Source organism: Bombus pyrosoma, linkage group LG3, assembly GCF_014825855.1.
Source record: "Bombus pyrosoma isolate SC7728 linkage group LG3, ASM1482585v1, whole genome shotgun sequence".
Lineage (NCBI taxonomy): Eukaryota > Metazoa > Arthropoda > Insecta > Hymenoptera > Apidae > Bombus > Bombus pyrosoma.
In genome coordinates, this window is record NC_057772.1 from 14,233,275 (window position 1) to 14,252,480 (window position 19,206).

The 19,206-nt window shown below is 27.8% G+C and overlaps 1 protein-coding gene across 5 annotated transcripts in view; it reads left to right on the plus strand.

The window, feature by feature from the left end:
• LOC122577931 (phospholipid phosphatase 1-like) overlaps positions 1 to 18,642 on the plus strand; it is a 36,496-nt gene extending 17,854 nt beyond the window's left edge. For 3 of the 5 annotated variants that reach the window (XM_043749649.1, XM_043749653.1, XM_043749654.1), the window contains 4 exons: positions 2,993 to 3,147; positions 4,708 to 4,931; positions 5,262 to 5,382; positions 7,310 to 18,642. In XM_043749649.1, coding sequence (XP_043605584.1) covers positions 2,993 to 3,147; positions 4,708 to 4,931; positions 5,262 to 5,382; positions 7,310 to 7,675 — 866 coding nt within the window. In that variant the 3' untranslated portion in view covers positions 7,676 to 18,642. Of the gene's footprint in view, positions 1 to 557; positions 1,044 to 2,584; positions 2,739 to 2,992; positions 3,148 to 4,707; positions 4,932 to 5,261; positions 5,383 to 7,309 lie in introns of those variants that run through there. The other 2 variants (XM_043749650.1, XM_043749651.1) reach the window with 2 other exon arrangements.
• Positions 18,643 to 19,206: the final 564 nt, after the last annotated feature.

Sequence of the window (19,206 nt, forward strand, 5' to 3'; positions counted from 1 at the left end):
AGAATCGGATATTGTCCCATTTAGTTTTTATACAAATACAAAGAATATATATATAGATCTATAATAGTAATATAATATATATGTAGATATACACTACAATATACTATACGATGTACTATATACTACTATTACCACTTATATATATAGTATATAGTATATATAGTAGTAAACGATAATATCAAATGAAAAAGCAATAAATTTATTTCACATTTATCTAATTTATTCAATATATGAATATTTCAGGCGTTATATTGATCAACTTAACTATTTGTCAGTTTTTTAGTTTCATTACATAAGTAGGGGGTTAATGTTTAATTCTCAAAAAACAGAAGACATGCTTGCATGAGTTCATTTATCGTGGGAAGATGGCATAAATAATAGTAGTAGTTTTCAAGATAAATTTGAAAAATAATATTTGCAACATCATCACTCTGTTTTACTTTCTACTTCGTGATGTTAATCAGTTTTTTCTGATCTCTGAATAGCTCATATATCAGAAGACATTAAAGAGATAATAGTGTATCTTTCATTTATTAAAATCTTTATTGATATTAGCATTAATAAGAAAAAGTTTGAGGATTGTTTTCTTTAATCACGTCCTTATACCTTCCCAAAAAGAAAAACTGCTTGATCATCCAGACAAGCTATGCAGTCGCATGAGTTATACGCATGCGTTCGAGTTTGAGCCGAATACTTAACTATTGCTTCACGTAGCAAGCGCACAGTATCGTGTGTGATATTAACTCTACTGGTGTTCGAAGTAAGAGCATTCGTCGTTCTTCCTCTCATTTTCTCTTTCTCTTTTTTTTTATCTCTCCTCGTCCTTCTGTCCGTCCTCCTACCTCTTTCTTCCTCTCCATCCTACTTGCCTTCTTCCAATTACGTATCATTCTTATTTTTACTCCTTTCTCATATTGTTGCTTTGATTGTTTGCAAGCACGTGTCAAATTTACATAATATGGAGAAGAGTAAACTCATTAGAAAAGTAGCCTCACGGTGGAAAGATTTTAAATTGCTAACTTCACTAAATTTATACAGTTTGTGTAAGTATCGAGCAGAACAAGAATGGAACGTGTCGCGAACACGTGTACTTTCCTCAACAAGTACATAGGAAATTGATTTAGCAAAACGTTGAAGAAAAAAGTATATTTGTTTAGGTGTGTTCAAATTGTTACGACAATAACGTTTTCAACGGAAAGAATTACGTCGCAGAGAATTGTATAATGTAATTCCTTTTAGTTATAAATGAATTTAAAATAATAAAATGACTAAAGTCGATGAGAAAATCTTTCTCATTGTGAATATTTTTCATTGTACTAATTGTAAATAATTACTAATTAAGACTTGCATGAAAAATTAAGTACGTACTATATATGTACATAGATATAAAATAGTAGAATTATTATGAGGACGTACATATATCTTTTATTTTTATTTTAAACATCATTAATTATATTCAAATGTATTATTTATGAGTATACTGTGTTCATACCGTATTAATGGCAATAAAGCTGTTGTAATACTAAAATATTGAATTAAAAGTATTAGTCTCGTATTCAACTTGTCAGAAGCCAATAAATTATTAAGAAATAATATACTATCGAAAAACGTTTCGTCTGTTATGTTATAGTTTTTAATGTATGTTTTATTATCGCTTATAATATACATATTTACTTTAGTACAAATTATTTCTTCGATAAAAACTAATATATGTCTTAAATAAATATTCCTTTAAAATAAAATAGAAATAAATAAACTTTATTTTGTTTCCTGAAACTGAAACAAATATACGTAGGTATTCTGAAATTCCTATTCAAAGCTTTATTTCATTTCATATCAATTGTATGATATCTCTTATCTTTATCTTACATATCTTTGTACATAATATGATGTTTTCAATTCTGGTATCGGTCGAAAGTGACAGTTTACTAAAGTTTTTCTAACTAATAAGTAATGTGTAACATTAGTAATTTATAATACTAGTATTGTTATTGTAACATCCGCTAATTATGTTTCTTTTAAATTCGTATTGAAAAAGTTAGAAGATTAACAGGATCTTTATTCTTCATTATCAAGCCTTACATACATATATACTTGACTTGTTAATAAAATAAATAATGAGATTTTATTCGATTACTTGACATTTATATGTATCATTGTATATATATTACCAGTATAATGTATCAGCAATGTTCAATAAGTTTATTCCTACAGACTTCAGATAAAATATCAAATAAAAATATAATTTTATAAAAATTATTAGCACGATTAAGATTTGAAAAACTGCAAAGTCACACGATAAACATCTATAAGACTAACTATGACTATATGATTATAAAGATACTGAGCTGTTTCTTTTTTGCTATCATTCAACTTTTGCGCGAAAATTTTTTTCATGCAGTAAATAATTTTGTAATAACTTAAAATCATGAAGTTAGGTACTTCATTCTACGAAGCTAGGGCTTAAAATGTCCTATCTCACGTGCTAAGAAATACAAAATTTTTTGTTTTCTTAATATCGTGCTGTTTATCTTCTACCTGACTGTGAGATGTAAACATATTGTAAATAATGTCTGTGTAACAGACAATGGAACGCTAGCATCATTTTTCAAGGAAATAATTGAATCACAAGTTACAACTCGTAGTTCCTTTGACAAGTCTGATCCTCGTGATGAGTGCAATAGGATTCAAGCAAAAGAAATTTCATCTTAAAATTCAAAGTCAAGATCAATTTCCCGGTACTTTCTCTTACTTATACCTTTTTGCACCATCGAGTCGATGGTGTAGAATTATCTGTTATAGTAATGACATGTTTTTTTAACATTCTGTACATGTACGAGCAAATTATTTTAGAAAATTTTCTGAATTTTATCATGTTAAAATATTATCAATGTCTATGTATTTACTAATTTGAAGTTTGAATGGTTATAATTTTTTACTTCTTTTTACAGGCATATTTTCTAATTTTCAATTGTACTCTTGTACTTTCCAGTCTTTGTACTTCTAGCAGTATTGGAATTTGGGACAGTTCCGCAACAACATATCGGCTTTTACTGTAATGATCCAAAAATTTCATTCAAGTTCATGGGAGATACGATTTCTATTACACTTTTGATAGTTGGATGTCTGTTAATACCGATCATCGTGGTATGTATAAATAAAATAAATATAAAATATTTTTAATATTTCTAATAATTTAAAAATATTTGCTGAATTGTTTTTACAATTTTCTAAAAAACTGTCAAACACAAATATTTGTTTCAATTAATTATTAATTTGAGTAATAAAAATTCTGTTTTAGAAACATAAATATCTCTTTGAACGCATTACTTTAAAATATGAATATAAAATTTATATGAGTAAATAAAAGTCTAAATGAATGAGAAATGTTGAATTAAATTCGCAAGTTTATTTAATGCTATATTCAATTGAGTTTGTATATAGAAATCATTTAAGCATTGAAATCCTTTCAAGATTTTAAGATTTAAAAATAGGATATAAAATGAAAATGCTTTCAAAATAAATTTAATTTATTTTTGTACGTTACATGAAGTACAACAAGACATTTTTTACCAAGGCCATAATTATTATTATAAATACATATAAGTTGCGTCCGGATTTGCGAATTTCACATCCTTATATTTCTTATTAACTTCAAAGAAAGATTTAAAATCGAAGACATAAGGATTTATATTTGTTTAAAGTGATATGCCGTTTAGATCCGCAAAGTCAATATTAACAAATCTGTGAGTAATATCCACTGGATATGGATATTAATTAATATTTGGAATTTTAAAAGTTCAAATCATATTCAAACCTGTCAAATAAACATAACAAATAAAAGTGAGCGAAAGAATAAAGTCATCACTGCTCAATACTTAATGTTTTCCAACAAACGATAACTTACTGACTGGTAAAAAATGTAAGCTTCCCATCTTTATTTTTGCAATAAAAGGAATTGCAATGAACGAGTGATATTTTCTCGATTAACTAAATAAGTCTAAATATGAACTTAATTGTGGTTTAACAGTATCTAGCGTAATCCACATTACAGTATTTTGATACTTAAAAATTTTAGGGAAATAGCAAAGAAAAAATGGATATTGTTACGCGTCACAACACGATGCTATTGCTATTATTTCTACGGAGAAACAAATTTATTTTGCTATATGAAATATTATTATTTTTTAAGGATAGATTTATACGCATAATGGGAAATAGTTAGTAATTATATTTATGAAATTTCAACTTAAACATTACTTATTAATCAAGTAATAATGAATGGATTAATGAAATTTAACTGAATCGGCTTAATTAGAAAGACTTCAGTAACCTATTAGAATTCCTTTATCGAGGAAGAGAAAAAATGATAAAAACTTCAGTTTTTATCAACCGAATAACACTCCCTAATTCATCGAATTTGAATGCCAAGCGTTGAGCGATAAAAATTGTTTTTTTGCTTACTCTTATTCGTGTAATTATTTTCTCGATAAAATAACGTTTCCCCTAGATTATTCTTAAAAGTTAGGGAAATAACAGTTCTTTTCAATGCATATTAACGGGGCATTACACTGTATGTAATATATTTGTGCTACTGCAAGTCTTACTTATGTTTCTGCTAGCTATTAATTTTATTGTAAATCTAATGAATTATAATTCTCTTTCTCTGTAATTTTGTAAATAACATTGCATTTTGCATATTTTTAGATGTGGCTGTCTGAATTCATATGCTACTCTGCAGATAGCTATGATGCAGAATTAGGATACGCTGGTTCAAGAGCAAAACAAATATGGTTGTGGTATGGTCACTATTCGATCGGAATAATTGCCTTAACGTTTATATGTGATGTTATGAAAACTCTGATAGGCGAACCAAGACCACACTTTTTGGATACGTGTAAACCACGAGAGGCAGAGAATTGCACTAATGAGTATGTATTTCTTTTATTGTATTACATTTTTGTTCGTAAAAATAATTCATCTTCCACAAGAATGTATATACTTTAAAGTATAAAAATGATCTTCTCCTTTCTTATATTTGCATCTTTTACTATACATAACTATATTACATTTATATATCGTATTTAAAACTACGAGATAATTTTCTAACCAAAGATACTTTAAAAATATGATTTGAAATAACAGTATAATATATTTAATTAATTATTAAAAAAATCTTAGTTCGATAGTACTTAAATAAAGGTTAAAAAGCCATCTGTAATCTTCTGTTTGGTACTATGAATTTACATACTGAATTTCAGATATGTGGAAAAATATACGTGTACAAATACAGAACATTCAGAATGGTTTGTCTCGGATTCTAGCAAATCATTTCCATCTGGCCATTCTGCCCTCTCTATGTTCACAACTACTTTTATTGTGGTAAGTAGGTATATATATACATACATATTGTATTTACATATGATTATATAACATTATAATTCCGTCGCATATGATTATATATTATTAACTTTTATATATCCACTTCTTCGAATTTTTTAATTTTTATTAGAAAAAAATTGCAATACAAATACTAGTACATCAAAAATTCTAATACAGAGTCTGGAATAACAGAGAATATTAAATTTAAAGTACTTTGAGCCATGTTTTATTATCACTTGAATGACTTCATACTTTCCAGTACTTTTTATACATTAAAAAATTCTGATGGGTATAGTTTTTGGCTATCTAAGATTGAGAATTATATTACTGTTTCTACAGATTTTTGTTCCATCATTTTATTTTATTTCTTTTGGTCATTTATACATACGTATGTAAATACATAGAGAGTGTATACTGTAAGATCAATCATCATTTGTCAAATATTTCCAAAAATCTGCTAAAGAAATGTTTTGAGCAAAAGATAGTTTACGGTTCGCTACATATTTGAATATTAAAAATTTTAAAAAATAATTTCTTTCTCGATAAAGAGTCAAGGTTGATTTTTTAAAATGATACCATAAATTTTGCACTTCATAAAGTCGTAGCTAACGTCAAGATAAATTCAACAATCTATTATATTATAATTTTGCAATAAAATTTGGAAATTCTTGGATTCAGAAATTCAGATTGGATCAACAAAAGCAATGTTAAAATATATTTTATTTTCATCAAATAACATTTTCCAAATAAGATTAAGGGCAGATTAATAAGTTTATTAAACAAATCTAACAATAACATTAATACCGTTTTGAATGCAACATCACCTTATGGTTATGGAAAGTAGGTCGTGGAATTCATCTTGATGACAGGTTCAACTCCGTGAAATAGAAAATTTGTGGCGTCACTTAAAAAACTCAACTTGACTGTGACCTCAAATCGAAAAAATGTTTGTTGGAATTTTTTAATATCTAAGCACAGTAGTAGTAGTAGTAGTGTATAGTAGATTGAAAACTAACTAACTTTTGTACAAAACATTTCTTTGGCACATTATTAGAAATATCTGTAAAATAGTGATTACTCTTAGAAGATATAACCTGTATATACAGGGTGTCTTGAAATTGGTGGTGCGGTAGTATCATAACCCAGAGAATATAGAATGAAATTTTTTCATACGACGCTTCGTTTCCGAAAAAATGGTTCTCAAAATTTGACAAATATACTTAAACTAGGTTAATTCAGGATTGAATAGGAGTAAAAATAACCGATAGAAGATTAAATGCGAAAATAAGTAAAAACTGTAGAGTAAAATTTTTCAGAACAAGATTTAGAAATGTATCATATGCGTGCATCAGACCTTAGTTCTTAATTAAACACGTTTAAATTTCGTTTTTTTTTCGAAAACAAAGCGTCATATGAAAAAATATTTTATATTTTCGATTTAAGTTTTCACGTTGGATCACTCCATATCCTATTGTACGTACCATTTACTACGGGACACCTTGTATACATATATCGACTTTGCTATGCACTGGCGTTAACTATAATTTACTTTAGATTGTACTAATCGACTTAGATAAAATGAATTTAATTCATTATGTATCACTGTATCAATTCATATTATTCGTTTGTCTAATAAATTAAATTATATTTTTATTACATTTTTGTAGATATATTAATTTCGTAGATTCATCTATTATACGCACTTACCGTAAAGATTATTTACATAAAACTAAATTGTTTTAGACAATAAGATTTTTCTTCTTTTTACAGAAACTGTAAATTTTAAAAGTTTAATTTTTTGATAGAATATGAAAATACTCTTCAAGTAAATGATGTATGTTTAGTCAAATTTTTTTTGCAATGTTTGAATCCTTTTTATCGTTTTCCTTTTTTTATACCATTAAACAAATACATTTTTCTGTTGTAGTGGTACTTACAACGCCGTTTACCAGATCGGACGTTTTTCCTAAAACCGTGGTTACAATGTATAATATTCTTGTGGACTGTGATATGCTCATTAACAAGGATCGGTGACAACAGACATCATTGGTGGGATGTACTTGCAGGCATCATTTTGGGTTTCGCTTTTAGCATGTTGACTGTTGTAGTGCCATGCCGTAAGTTTCATTTAAATCAAAACGTCTCACAAATATATAGTGAGCCTGTAGAAAGTGAACAAATTAATTTCAACGAGAGAAAACAAAACGCCAAGAAACTTCTACATGAAACAATAATTGATCCTTCGGAAAGTCGTGAATTAAAGAACATTAAATCATCAACCTGGAGAGAATAAAACTTAACACATCAAAATATCTGATAAGAGAAGATTGAAGAGGAATTATAAATGTTTTGTTGTATAAATGTCCAAAATTTTTAGTAGAATTTTACGCCTTATACAAAGTGTTTGAAAGATGACATGCCTATTATATTTAAAAAATTTAGTTCTTCATGTGGTTGATAATGTATTCATAAAATATTCAAGAAGAAAGGGTTATATTTTGTAGTTTAATTGACAAATATTTTGTTGTAAGTATTTAACCAATGTATATAATTATTATAATTTGGTAGTGATATTATATTTACGATCTGCGTTTATCAAAATAATTTTTAAAAAGCTAGACCGTAACATCAAATGTTTATTAATTGAACTGTATTAATCGGACATATCTACATTGTACATGTGTGATTTTAGTTAATTATTCATCATGTTCATATTTATAATATTAGACGGTAAAAAATGATAATGAATTCTGTTTTCTTGTTTAGAGACGGATAATATCTTGTTTGAAAGTAGGAACTTCTTTTCCACTGTTTGACAATACTATTAGTTAATAACTATGTCAAATAGGATAGCAGAGCTGGAAAGATGATTAACGGAACGGATAACGGGTAAGGGAAGGGCAAGGGATGTACATAGGTACATACTTACATAGTGCTTTCTATCGCTCACACGCAATCCTATATGGTCTTATTTGTATTTGGGATATTTTCGGTCAATACGCTTGCTTATCTTTATAATTGTATCAGGTCTATCAGAAATAATGAATGAGACCCACATTCTTTTATCTAGCCATCTTTCGGCTCTGTATTATACACCTCACTGATTTCGATGGTCTTAAAATATGCTGTCATGGTTAACGTCCTAATTGTAAGTACGTATATGTATAACTGTTTCTTATATCGCATATAACCGTCGGTCAATTTTTGTAGTTTCCGAGTTATGTGTAAAAAAGCCTCAGCTAAATTTAAGTTAAGATTATATTACATTCTGGCGTAAGCACTATATTTTTTTATATAAGCCAATCTGCACTTAATTCATTGATGATAATAATTTTGAATATAAATAAAAAAAATTCAAAGGTAGAATTAAATTGATATCCAATCACCATTAACAATAAGATGAAATAATATCTGATGAATTGTATATGAAATGCTACATTTTATTCTAATCTTTAGTTAGTTAAACATGTAATAATTATAGCCGCTATTATTGAAAAATTGTTTACAAAATACAACATTTGTAAATTAATTTATTGCGTAACATACTATTAAATATATTGTTGTATATTTTGAGAAATAAAGCCGATCGATGGTTATATATATAGGAAAATGCTACTAAGAAACAACATATTTGAAGGTCATCGAAATTGACGAGATATACTCTATTTTACATAATTACCTGTTACAAAAAATGTTCCCTTATTTTGAAACGACAGTGTTGAAAGCAAACAAAAACTTCTTTTGTTAGCTTTCTCTACAGTTCAAATTAATGTAAGAAAAATAAGGAGAATTATTTTTTTAACATTAGTTTTAATATGGGAGGGGTCAATAATTCATTCCTAATTACACATTTTAAATTTATATAATATTTGTATTATTTCTAAGCTTATTTAGATGTGACATATTTCAGAGTATAAATTGAACAAATACAGAGTGCTGTGAGAATAATAATGGGATCAAGAAAGTATAAAATAATGTAGAATAAAAATCTTACTAGTTTATAGCCAAAGTTCTATCCTTGAAAACAGAATGTGGAAATATTTGAATAAATAATTTTACTAATTATTAATATATCACATGAATATTAGTACATATTAGTACATGAATAAAAATTATTATACTTTTTGTTTATAGATCTCAATTTTGTATAAATACAATCTTTTCGATTATATTAATCATTTTCAATTTCTACGGAAGTTGAAAAGATAAAAATTGATTTGGATTAAGTTTTATTCTAACTAATAATTTTTGCTATCATATTTTATTCATTAAACTTTAATATAATATTATTTTTCTCACTTACACAATACTTTCTTAATTTCTTGATATGTCAAATAAAATTTTTGGGGATAATTTTTCTTCTTGCTCATGGGTACAGTAAACATATTCAAATAAGTTTCAATAATAACATTCCAAGTTCTGTATTTATATTTTTCTCTTGATTAAGATTATTGAAATATGCATATTGCATTAATAATATTATATTAGTAACAATCATACTAGTAGTAATCATAGTGATTTGCAATATGTCTTTATGAGAATCAGAAAAATCATGATGCTCTGCTGGTTGAAATTTGTAATATATTAAATTAAAAAGTATGAATATATGTAATTTTATATTAATGTACATGTAATTGTGTATACATTGAAAATTATTTCTTAAATTTAGACAGAATGTATGTTTCATGATATATAATGCTCAAAGTTCTGGTCAAATCTATCTTTTATAATATTTAAAAAGGCAGAAAAAATTCTCTTGCTGGTAAAACATATTGTGCTAGGTATAAAATAAATTCCATTAATGTTTATGCTTAATATATGTCTTTTGCATTGAATGATTCAATTTTCATGAAACTTGAATGCTTATAGTATAGTATCTATCTGTGTATATGATTTAAAAACAAAGTCATTTTTATTGGGTAAAACAAAACCTGACGATATTAACAAAAGTAATATCTAGTATAACAATACAGTCGAACAATAACATGTATTAGGTTATACGCATGGTAGTGATAAAATTGTCGCTTTAGTAACGTTATAAATTGAATTTTTGATTGATGCGATACAAAAGAAAAATGACGTCGTGTAGTCGTGTTGTCAAATGCGCACATGTCCATATAAACGAATGCGTCTTTCCATAAGCAACAAATTGTCGGTAGTGCACGGGAGCTCTTAAACAAAATTATGATTGAACAGAATTTATTTAATGATAATGGAGATGGAAGAAAAGTTTTATATTGATTTCTGGTTTATGTTGGCTTTGATGTCGAAATAATGTCCAGCCAGCTGTTTCTTCTCTAAAGCCTCTTACCTAAAGCGAGAGAATCATCCTGTATAATGAATATATGCACTCAAAATAATCTAAATGAAAAATTTTGTTTTTTTTATTAGTTTATTAAAGCAGTATTGACATTTCGTTTTAAACTATCTATCATATAATAGTAGTATTTTAAGTATTTTACTTTACCTGGTATGTACATGTAGACACCAGTAGAAATAGAATTGACATTAACATAGAAATTATAAAAAATATATATGTATTTCTTCCCTGAAGATATAAATAATCTTACTCAGTACATCTTAGTAGATAGATATAAAAGCTATATTTTTAACTTGCTTCAATTAATATACTTATGTCTTTGTTAAAGGAAAGCAGTTTGCAATTTTTTGCAATTTTATGTCTTTTTTCATAAAATGGCTTTAATTCGTAACGAAATAGACAATGCAAAATAGACTGCAAAATAGATAGTACAATAACATGCCTTAGGCTTAGATATCCTAAAATTTAACATATAAAATTCCATAAACGCAGTTCTATTGCTATTCAAAATCTTGCAACAGAGGTTTGAATTAGTTGACTGTTTTATTTTTCTTATATTTGCTACTTTAGCACTTGACTACTATCAGATCCAATCGTTTTTGATCAGTCTGTTTGATTTGGTCTCGTTTCCACATCTGAATGTTGCTAATATTTTTCTGTCCTTCCACTTTATCCTCCCTTCTAAGTATTTTGGTACTTTTCATTGTATTGGAAAGACCAGAATAGAATTTTTTTTATTATTATCGGTATCTCATTCACCAAACATAGATTTGACGTTTTAATTCTGTTATAGAGACGAACATGCTACAATGTAGCATAATGGGAAGGAATGGGACGATAATATTTTGATTCATTACACATTTTATTGAAATAATGAATACAAAATATCTGCTTATAGAAAATTTAGCTTATCAAATTTTCAAAACAATTCTTATTGTTGTAACTAATTGAAACGAACTAATTCGGTAACTTTAACAAACAATCACAAATCCGAAATGAATGAAAAGTAATTAATGATCCAGAGAAAGAGATAGATAGATAGATAGATAGATAGATAGATAGAGAGAGAGAGAGAGAGAGAGAGAGAGAGAGAGAGAGAGAGAGAGAGAAAGGAGATTAAGCCAGCAAATTTTATTGCAGATTGTAAAAAATTACTCAGCTTTTTTAGCTCTAGAAGATAAATACTTTCCAATGCAAAATGATCAGAAACAATCGTGTTAAAGAAATATTTAATTTTGCAGTTAATAGTATTTTATTTGAAAAAAGGGAAATATTTCATTTTATTTGAGTGAAGCTTAAAATAGAATAAATAATCAAATAGCCTCTAATAGCCATGTACATAAAGTATTATAATCAAACTGAACAAAAAATAGTTACAAGAAAAGAAGCAGTTAATTCAAGTTTCCTACATAACATGGAGTATCAGTAGAGTTGTATTTATAGGTTTTTAACATGCGGCTATTCAATTTTCGCTATCTATAGCCAAAGAGCATCTTAAGGCATGTTAAGCCATTAAAAGAAAGATTTAAATAAAATTATATAATATTATTATATAATATTTTAATTGTGTAATATTTTTGTAAACTGAAGTTTTGTAATAACTCGCTATTCCAATTTATGAAAATTCTATGTCTTTATTACATTCCAAAATCTCCAGTGATATATCGTCAATATCCATTAATATTTGCAAGTTCATTTAAATGTGTGTACATATATCTAACAAATATATATTCATAAATATGATCAGCATTAATGACTCCGTCCAATAATATTACATTGTAAACTATGATCGAGGAAAAATGAAATTTGTATTATGATAAAATATTTATTCTTTTTTGCAGTTTAACACATGAATATTATAATATTTAATACCGTAAAGTACTTTCGACTTTCCTTGGGTTGTCATGCAGCTAAATTAATGTCTTTCCAGCTTCATAGCTAGATAATTAAAAGTTTAGTATCGAATTAATGTCGTTATATACCTTTTAGTTATTATCTGTTTAAGATGTCTGTTGTTATGTCATTGATCATCAACTAAACGAAACGGAGCTTCTAATCGATTAGCTAAGAATAACTGATTAGAAAGCAGAAAATTAGGTTTCAGCAGTATCTTGTATTTGTATTTATATTGTTTAGGTATAATATTATTTTTGTAATTCATTGTATGATATTTGATTCTATGAAAGTATTCCTTCTTGATATTTTAGTATACAGTTTTTTTTTTCGTAACAATAAATTTTTGAATGTTAAATTAAGATTTTAATGCAATATGGTACAGGGTGGTCCTCTTGCTAGAGGCCGCGGTGGGAGAAATTGCCGTTGATCCAAAAATAAGAGTGTGAAAATAAGAATGATTTCAAATGCATTATACATACCCCCAACACAGGCTGTATCGACATCCTTGATGTCCAAACAATGACCGATCAACGGTTTCTTCATAGAGACATTTATAATCTTACTCTGTATAATGAATAGATATATATGTATGTATATAATATATCAGGAGAATTTGAAGGAAAAAACATACAAATCAGGTGAAAGTTTGTCAGAATTTCTTTCTTTACAGTAGTCAGATATCTAATCAACTTTGTATTAAATACAATCGTTTATATTTGTACAACATTATCCGTTTATATTTAATTTACTATTAATGTTTACACTAGCAATGTATAAAAATTGTGATATATTGGAAAGAATTTGATTGTATGCAAATGACACTTATTCCAATATAACATCGCATCTTTTCTATGTAATATTTATATTATCCCAATATTTTATGTAAAAAACAATATTTGGTTTTAAAGAAGAAAAGTATACATACATATCTAAATACAAACATTCTGATGTTATTAAGAAATATTGTCTGTTCATTCTTTCATTAGAAAATATATTTTCTTTCGATACGAACAACGATACTGTTATTTATCGCACACATTATTCTATTGTATTGTATACGATACATATATGGATATGCATGAAAGAAAATATAAAGCATCAATCATATTCTTCATCAATCTCTTAATGTAACAATTATACAAATCTGTAAAATATTCTTTTTATATATTTTCACATATAATATTACGTGATATACAATGCAAAAGAAAACATTAAAAAAGGATATTACGGCATTTTTTATAAATCAATGTACTTCTAAATAAATATCTATTAGTAGAAAATAATGAAACAGCGAAATTTGTTGTTAAAAATATTAAAAAGGATGGAAAAAGAAAGTTTATCGCTTTCTTCGAAACCAAATAATAAGTCTGTGTTGGTGAAATTGTGAATTACAAAATCTTCTGTTGTGGAATTTAGCACTTAAATGCCATTAAGAATACTAAATACTATACAAATTATCAATAAATTGAACTTTTTTCTAAAGATTAGTAAGTCATGTTCACATTTTATGAAAAAGAAAAAAAGAAATAATAGTAATATTTACATTTAAGACTACTTATAATATTTATGAACATAAATATATGTAGCATAAGAATATAAAAATTCCAACATATGATAACTGTTTATTAATGCGAATGATTACAAAATAATATAAAATTATAAAACTGTGCATTAGAAAATATTAAAATACCAAGAGATCATGACGAATTATATGAAAAGTAGGATATTTTTCTGAATGGTTCTCGGTGTTTGATAGACGTGAAATTTGGTAGATGTTACAAAGTTTGTGAAAAGACTCAAATAATAAAATCTTCGAGAAATCATGCGTTCTGAAGATACAGGATCATATACATATATTTACATATGTATAATAGATGTTCGTTGCTATTAGGTTGTGCTGGCGACAGTGATTTATGTATATAATCCAGATCAATGCCGATAACCCTCTTTAAAAGGAGCTAATCAGTATTTTCGCTTATTGAGCGTTTTTGAGCCTAATATATACGTACATATATTCATCTCTCAGTCACATAAAAATACATGTACGTATATCATCCATACTTGCATTCTTATAGGTACTAATTGACGAACATTGCTTCTAATAACAGTAAAGATCTATCATACATATAATTTGTAGAAATGAATTCTTTCCGGCAATAAAACATTTATTTTACACAAAAATTGGAAAAATTGCATTTCTACACCAATTACACATAAAGATCTGTACTTTCCGAACGCATGATTTTTCGAAGCTAAGATTTTATATGTCAAATCTCTACTATCTCATCCATGTTATCAACATGGTATCAACCAAGTTTCGTCTCGATTGGCCACTAGGGATACTTGGCACAATAGCTGAAAAATGTTACATGTAATATGTATCGTTTATTTCCCTAAGAATGGAATGAAATCTGTATAAAATGAAATACACACAAAAATTATAATGAAGCACAAGAAAAGAAGATATTATATGAAATAATTTATGTATCATCTTTGCACATTTTCAACATACATGAGAAAAAAAACGTATTTGCAAAATATAAAACATTGTCATAATACTATCTACATTACTGTATTGCATTCAAGGTATATTTATCGTAAAATTATATTTCTTAATTCAGCAATTAAAAATATACGTTTAATAGATTTTAAATTATTAGAAGATTATCGTTGAATTTTTTAACAATTTTGCTTAATCTTAACCACATTTTATTTGTTGTTTTATACTAGCACTAGCAGAGTATTTTGATTAAATACTTCGCTTAATATTAAAATGACGCTCCTATTTTCTAATTTTATTTTTGCGAGGAGGAATCTGTAAAAATTTTCATGGTAATTCTATAATTATTAATTTATACATCATGCAATCTGTGTTTGGGAAAGAAAAAGTATTATTATACACAAAATCACAAGTTTTACATAACACAAGTTTTTGAGTATACCATATTTATTTCAATTATTTACTTTTTCCGCAGTTATATGTATTTATAGGTCTCTTATGCATCAAGATACCCGTGCATAGAGCATATGCATCTAAAGTTGAATATTAGTAACTTATTATAATAATAGTTGTATTATATTAAATTAATACTGTACTCGTACAAACACAGTTAACACAACTATTTCAGTTAGTACAAATAGGAAAAGAATTAATACGAATCGATACAAATATAAAAAAAGACCAATTTCCTTAAATAATAATTTACGATTATATGATTTTTATGTATTATTCCAACATTCCATTTGTGATTTAGCTATAAAATTTATGTATTTAATATTGTTATAATATGCGTTTAGATGTTGAGTACAGAATTTTTCAAACTTTAGAATAAAATACATAGTTATTGTAAAAGCAAGCTTTTTCGAAGCGAACAAATGTATTATGAAACTTATATGTATATGAAAATATGCAATTTTTAGATGTTCATTATTTTTCACTTGGGTCAAAGGAGAAAAGCATGCTTAAAAATAAAAACGGAGAATTGTTTTATGAATTCTTCGAGGTTTTAGAAAACAACACTGTTCAGATAAACTTTGTATTAAGTGATAATTCTTTATAATATACAGTATACAAGAAGAGTACAAATTATAATATGTCTAATACCATCATATGTAATGACATTGGCACAAAATTTCTGCATCATTCAAAACGTGTTTGTTTAATACTTCTATGTACTATTGGTTGGCAACTAAATGATTGCGGAATTTGTCTTAACTCATTCTTTTGTTTTGTCATCGTGTTCAAAGCACCTAACCTACATTGTTTTCTTGTTATTTGGACTTCCACCTTTAATTTAGTAAAAAAATTGTATCGATTAGTTATTTAGTTTCATTTTTATCCCAATTTAAAAATGGAAGAACAAGACGCGCATTTCAGACATATTTTATTGTATTATTTCCGAAAAGGCAAGATCGCATCGCAGGCGCACAAGAAGTTACGTGCCGTATATGGTAATGAAGCCTCGAAAGAAAGGCAGTGTCAAAATTGGTTTGTCAAATTTCGTTCTGGCGATTTTTCACTGAAAAATGCTCAACGATCTGGCCGTCCAGTTGAAGATGAGAACCATATCAAGGCCATTATCGATTCAGATCGTCATAGCACAACGCGTGAGATTGCAGAGAAGTTCAATGCATCGCATACATGCATTCAAAAAAAATTAAAACAGTTTGGCTATATCAAGAAACTCGATTTATGGGTTCCTCATTAGCTTAAGAAAATTCACTTGATGCAATGCACTAGCATCTGTGATTCGCTTCTGAAACGCAACGAAATTGATCCATTTCTGAAACGACTGATTACTGACGACGAAAAGTGGATAATTTATAACAATGTTAATCGGAAAAGATCGTGGGTGATGCAAGATGAACCAGCCCAGATGACACCAAAAGTCGAGATTCACCAAAAAAATGTTATGCTGTTAGTTTGATGGGATTATAAAGGAATTCTATACTTGGAACTTTTACCAAGAAATCAAACGATTCATTCAAACGTGTACGTTCAACGTGTTTTCTAGCATGATAATGCAAAGCCCTACACATATTTAGTCACTTGTCAAAAATTATTGAAATTAGGTTGGGACGTATTGTTACATCTGCCAAATAGCCCTGACCTTGTGCCTTCAGATTACCATTTATTTCGTTCCACGCAGAACTGCTTAAATGGTAAAATTTTTAATGACGCTGATGATGTAAAATCACATTTAATTCAGTTTCTTACTGGCAAAAATCAGAAGGTTTATGAACATGGAATTATGGCACTGCTTGAAAGATGGCAAAAGGTTATCGACAAAAACGGATAATACCTAATTGAATAAAGTTATATTTTTAAGCAAAAATTTTGAATTTACCTTCTTATTTAAAATACGCAATCACCTAGTTGCTAACCATAGTTACAATAATTTTTGGCGAGTGACCAAAGATGTGTGGGACTTTGCATTATCATGTAGGAAAACAACATCCTTACCATTTGCCAATTCTGGCCGCCTTTAATGAACTGCATCACTCAGTTTGGCGAGTTGTTGAACGTACACGTTTGAATAAATCGTTTGATTTCTTGGTAAAAGTTCAAAGCACAGAATTCCTTTATAATCCCACCAAACTGACAGCATAATATTTTTTTGGTGAATCTCGGCTTTTGGTGTCGTCTGGGCTGGTTCATCTTGCATCACCCACGATCTTTTCCGATTAACGTTGTTATAAATTATCCACTTTTTGTCGTCAGTAATCAGTCGTTTCAGAAATGGATCAATTTCGTTGCGTTTCAGAAGCGAATCGCAGATGCTAGTGCATTGCGTCAAGTGAATTTCCTTAAGCTAATGAGGAACCCATAAATCGAGTTTCTTGACATAGCCAAGCTGTTTTAATTTTTTTTGAATGCATGTATGCGATGCGTTGAACTTCTCTGCAATCTCACGCGTTGTGCTATGACGATCTGAATCGATAATGGCCTTGATATGGTTCTCATCTTCAACTGGACGGCCAGATCATTGAGCTTTTTTCAGTGAAAAATCGCCAGAACGAAATTTGACAAACCAATTTTGGCACTGTCTTTCTTTCGAGGCTTCATTACCACATAACTTCTTGTGCGCCTGCGATGCGATCTTGCCTTTTCGGAAATAATACAATAAAATATGTCTGAAATGCGCGTCTTGTTCTTCCATTTTTAAATTGGAATAAAAACGAAACTAAATAACTAATCGATACAATTTTTTTACTAAATTAAAGGTGGAAGTCCAAACAATAAGAAAACAATATAGGTTAGATGCTAAGACCACCTATTGTCAAAATCCGCAATCACTTAGTTGCCAATCATAGTATTAATATCATTCTACGAATATAATATTTGTATCAGTACATAGGAAAACAAACAAATTACTTACTAAATACATTATTTTTAAACGATATGTAATATGCATAAGTATACGTGTTGAAAGAAGTCGTGAGAGAGTATTTTCACTGTAATATGTAACATATATTGTAGATAAGCAATTGCCAATAAATGTTTATTTTTTATATGTAAATAAAAACATGTATTTTGTATTAAACTGTATATCTAATTTATTTCCCGAGAAATTTTTTTAAGTAATATTATATACAGGGTGATTCATAAATGTATGTCAATATTACAAGGGATAAAACTAAACACAAAGGTAAGTAAAAACCTGTTACAGTAAGAACATTTCTTAGCAACTGAAAATTACTGAACATCGGTAAACCGATCGATAGGATGGAATAGGAAGCTAAATTCATATATACTATAAAATATATCTATCGAAATTATTATGAATATGTTTGTTTATGTTCTCTTGACATTATATCAAATCCTTTCTCTGTTCAAATTGTACGTTGGCAATAGGAATAATTATATCAGAAAGGCATGATATAAGGTCGACGGATCTGTTTTGTTTACATTTGTACGTAATTACGACATAAGTTAATGATGGAAATCAATCATTACAGTGAAGTATTTCGAAGTCATGACTAAAATCGAATGAAGTAAAACCGAATGGAAAGATAAATAATATAAAATAACATTAAGATAGTTCTATCCTTTTCTAAAATATGAATTCTTAGTTGAGATTCGAATTTTGCTATAACGCAAAAATCCT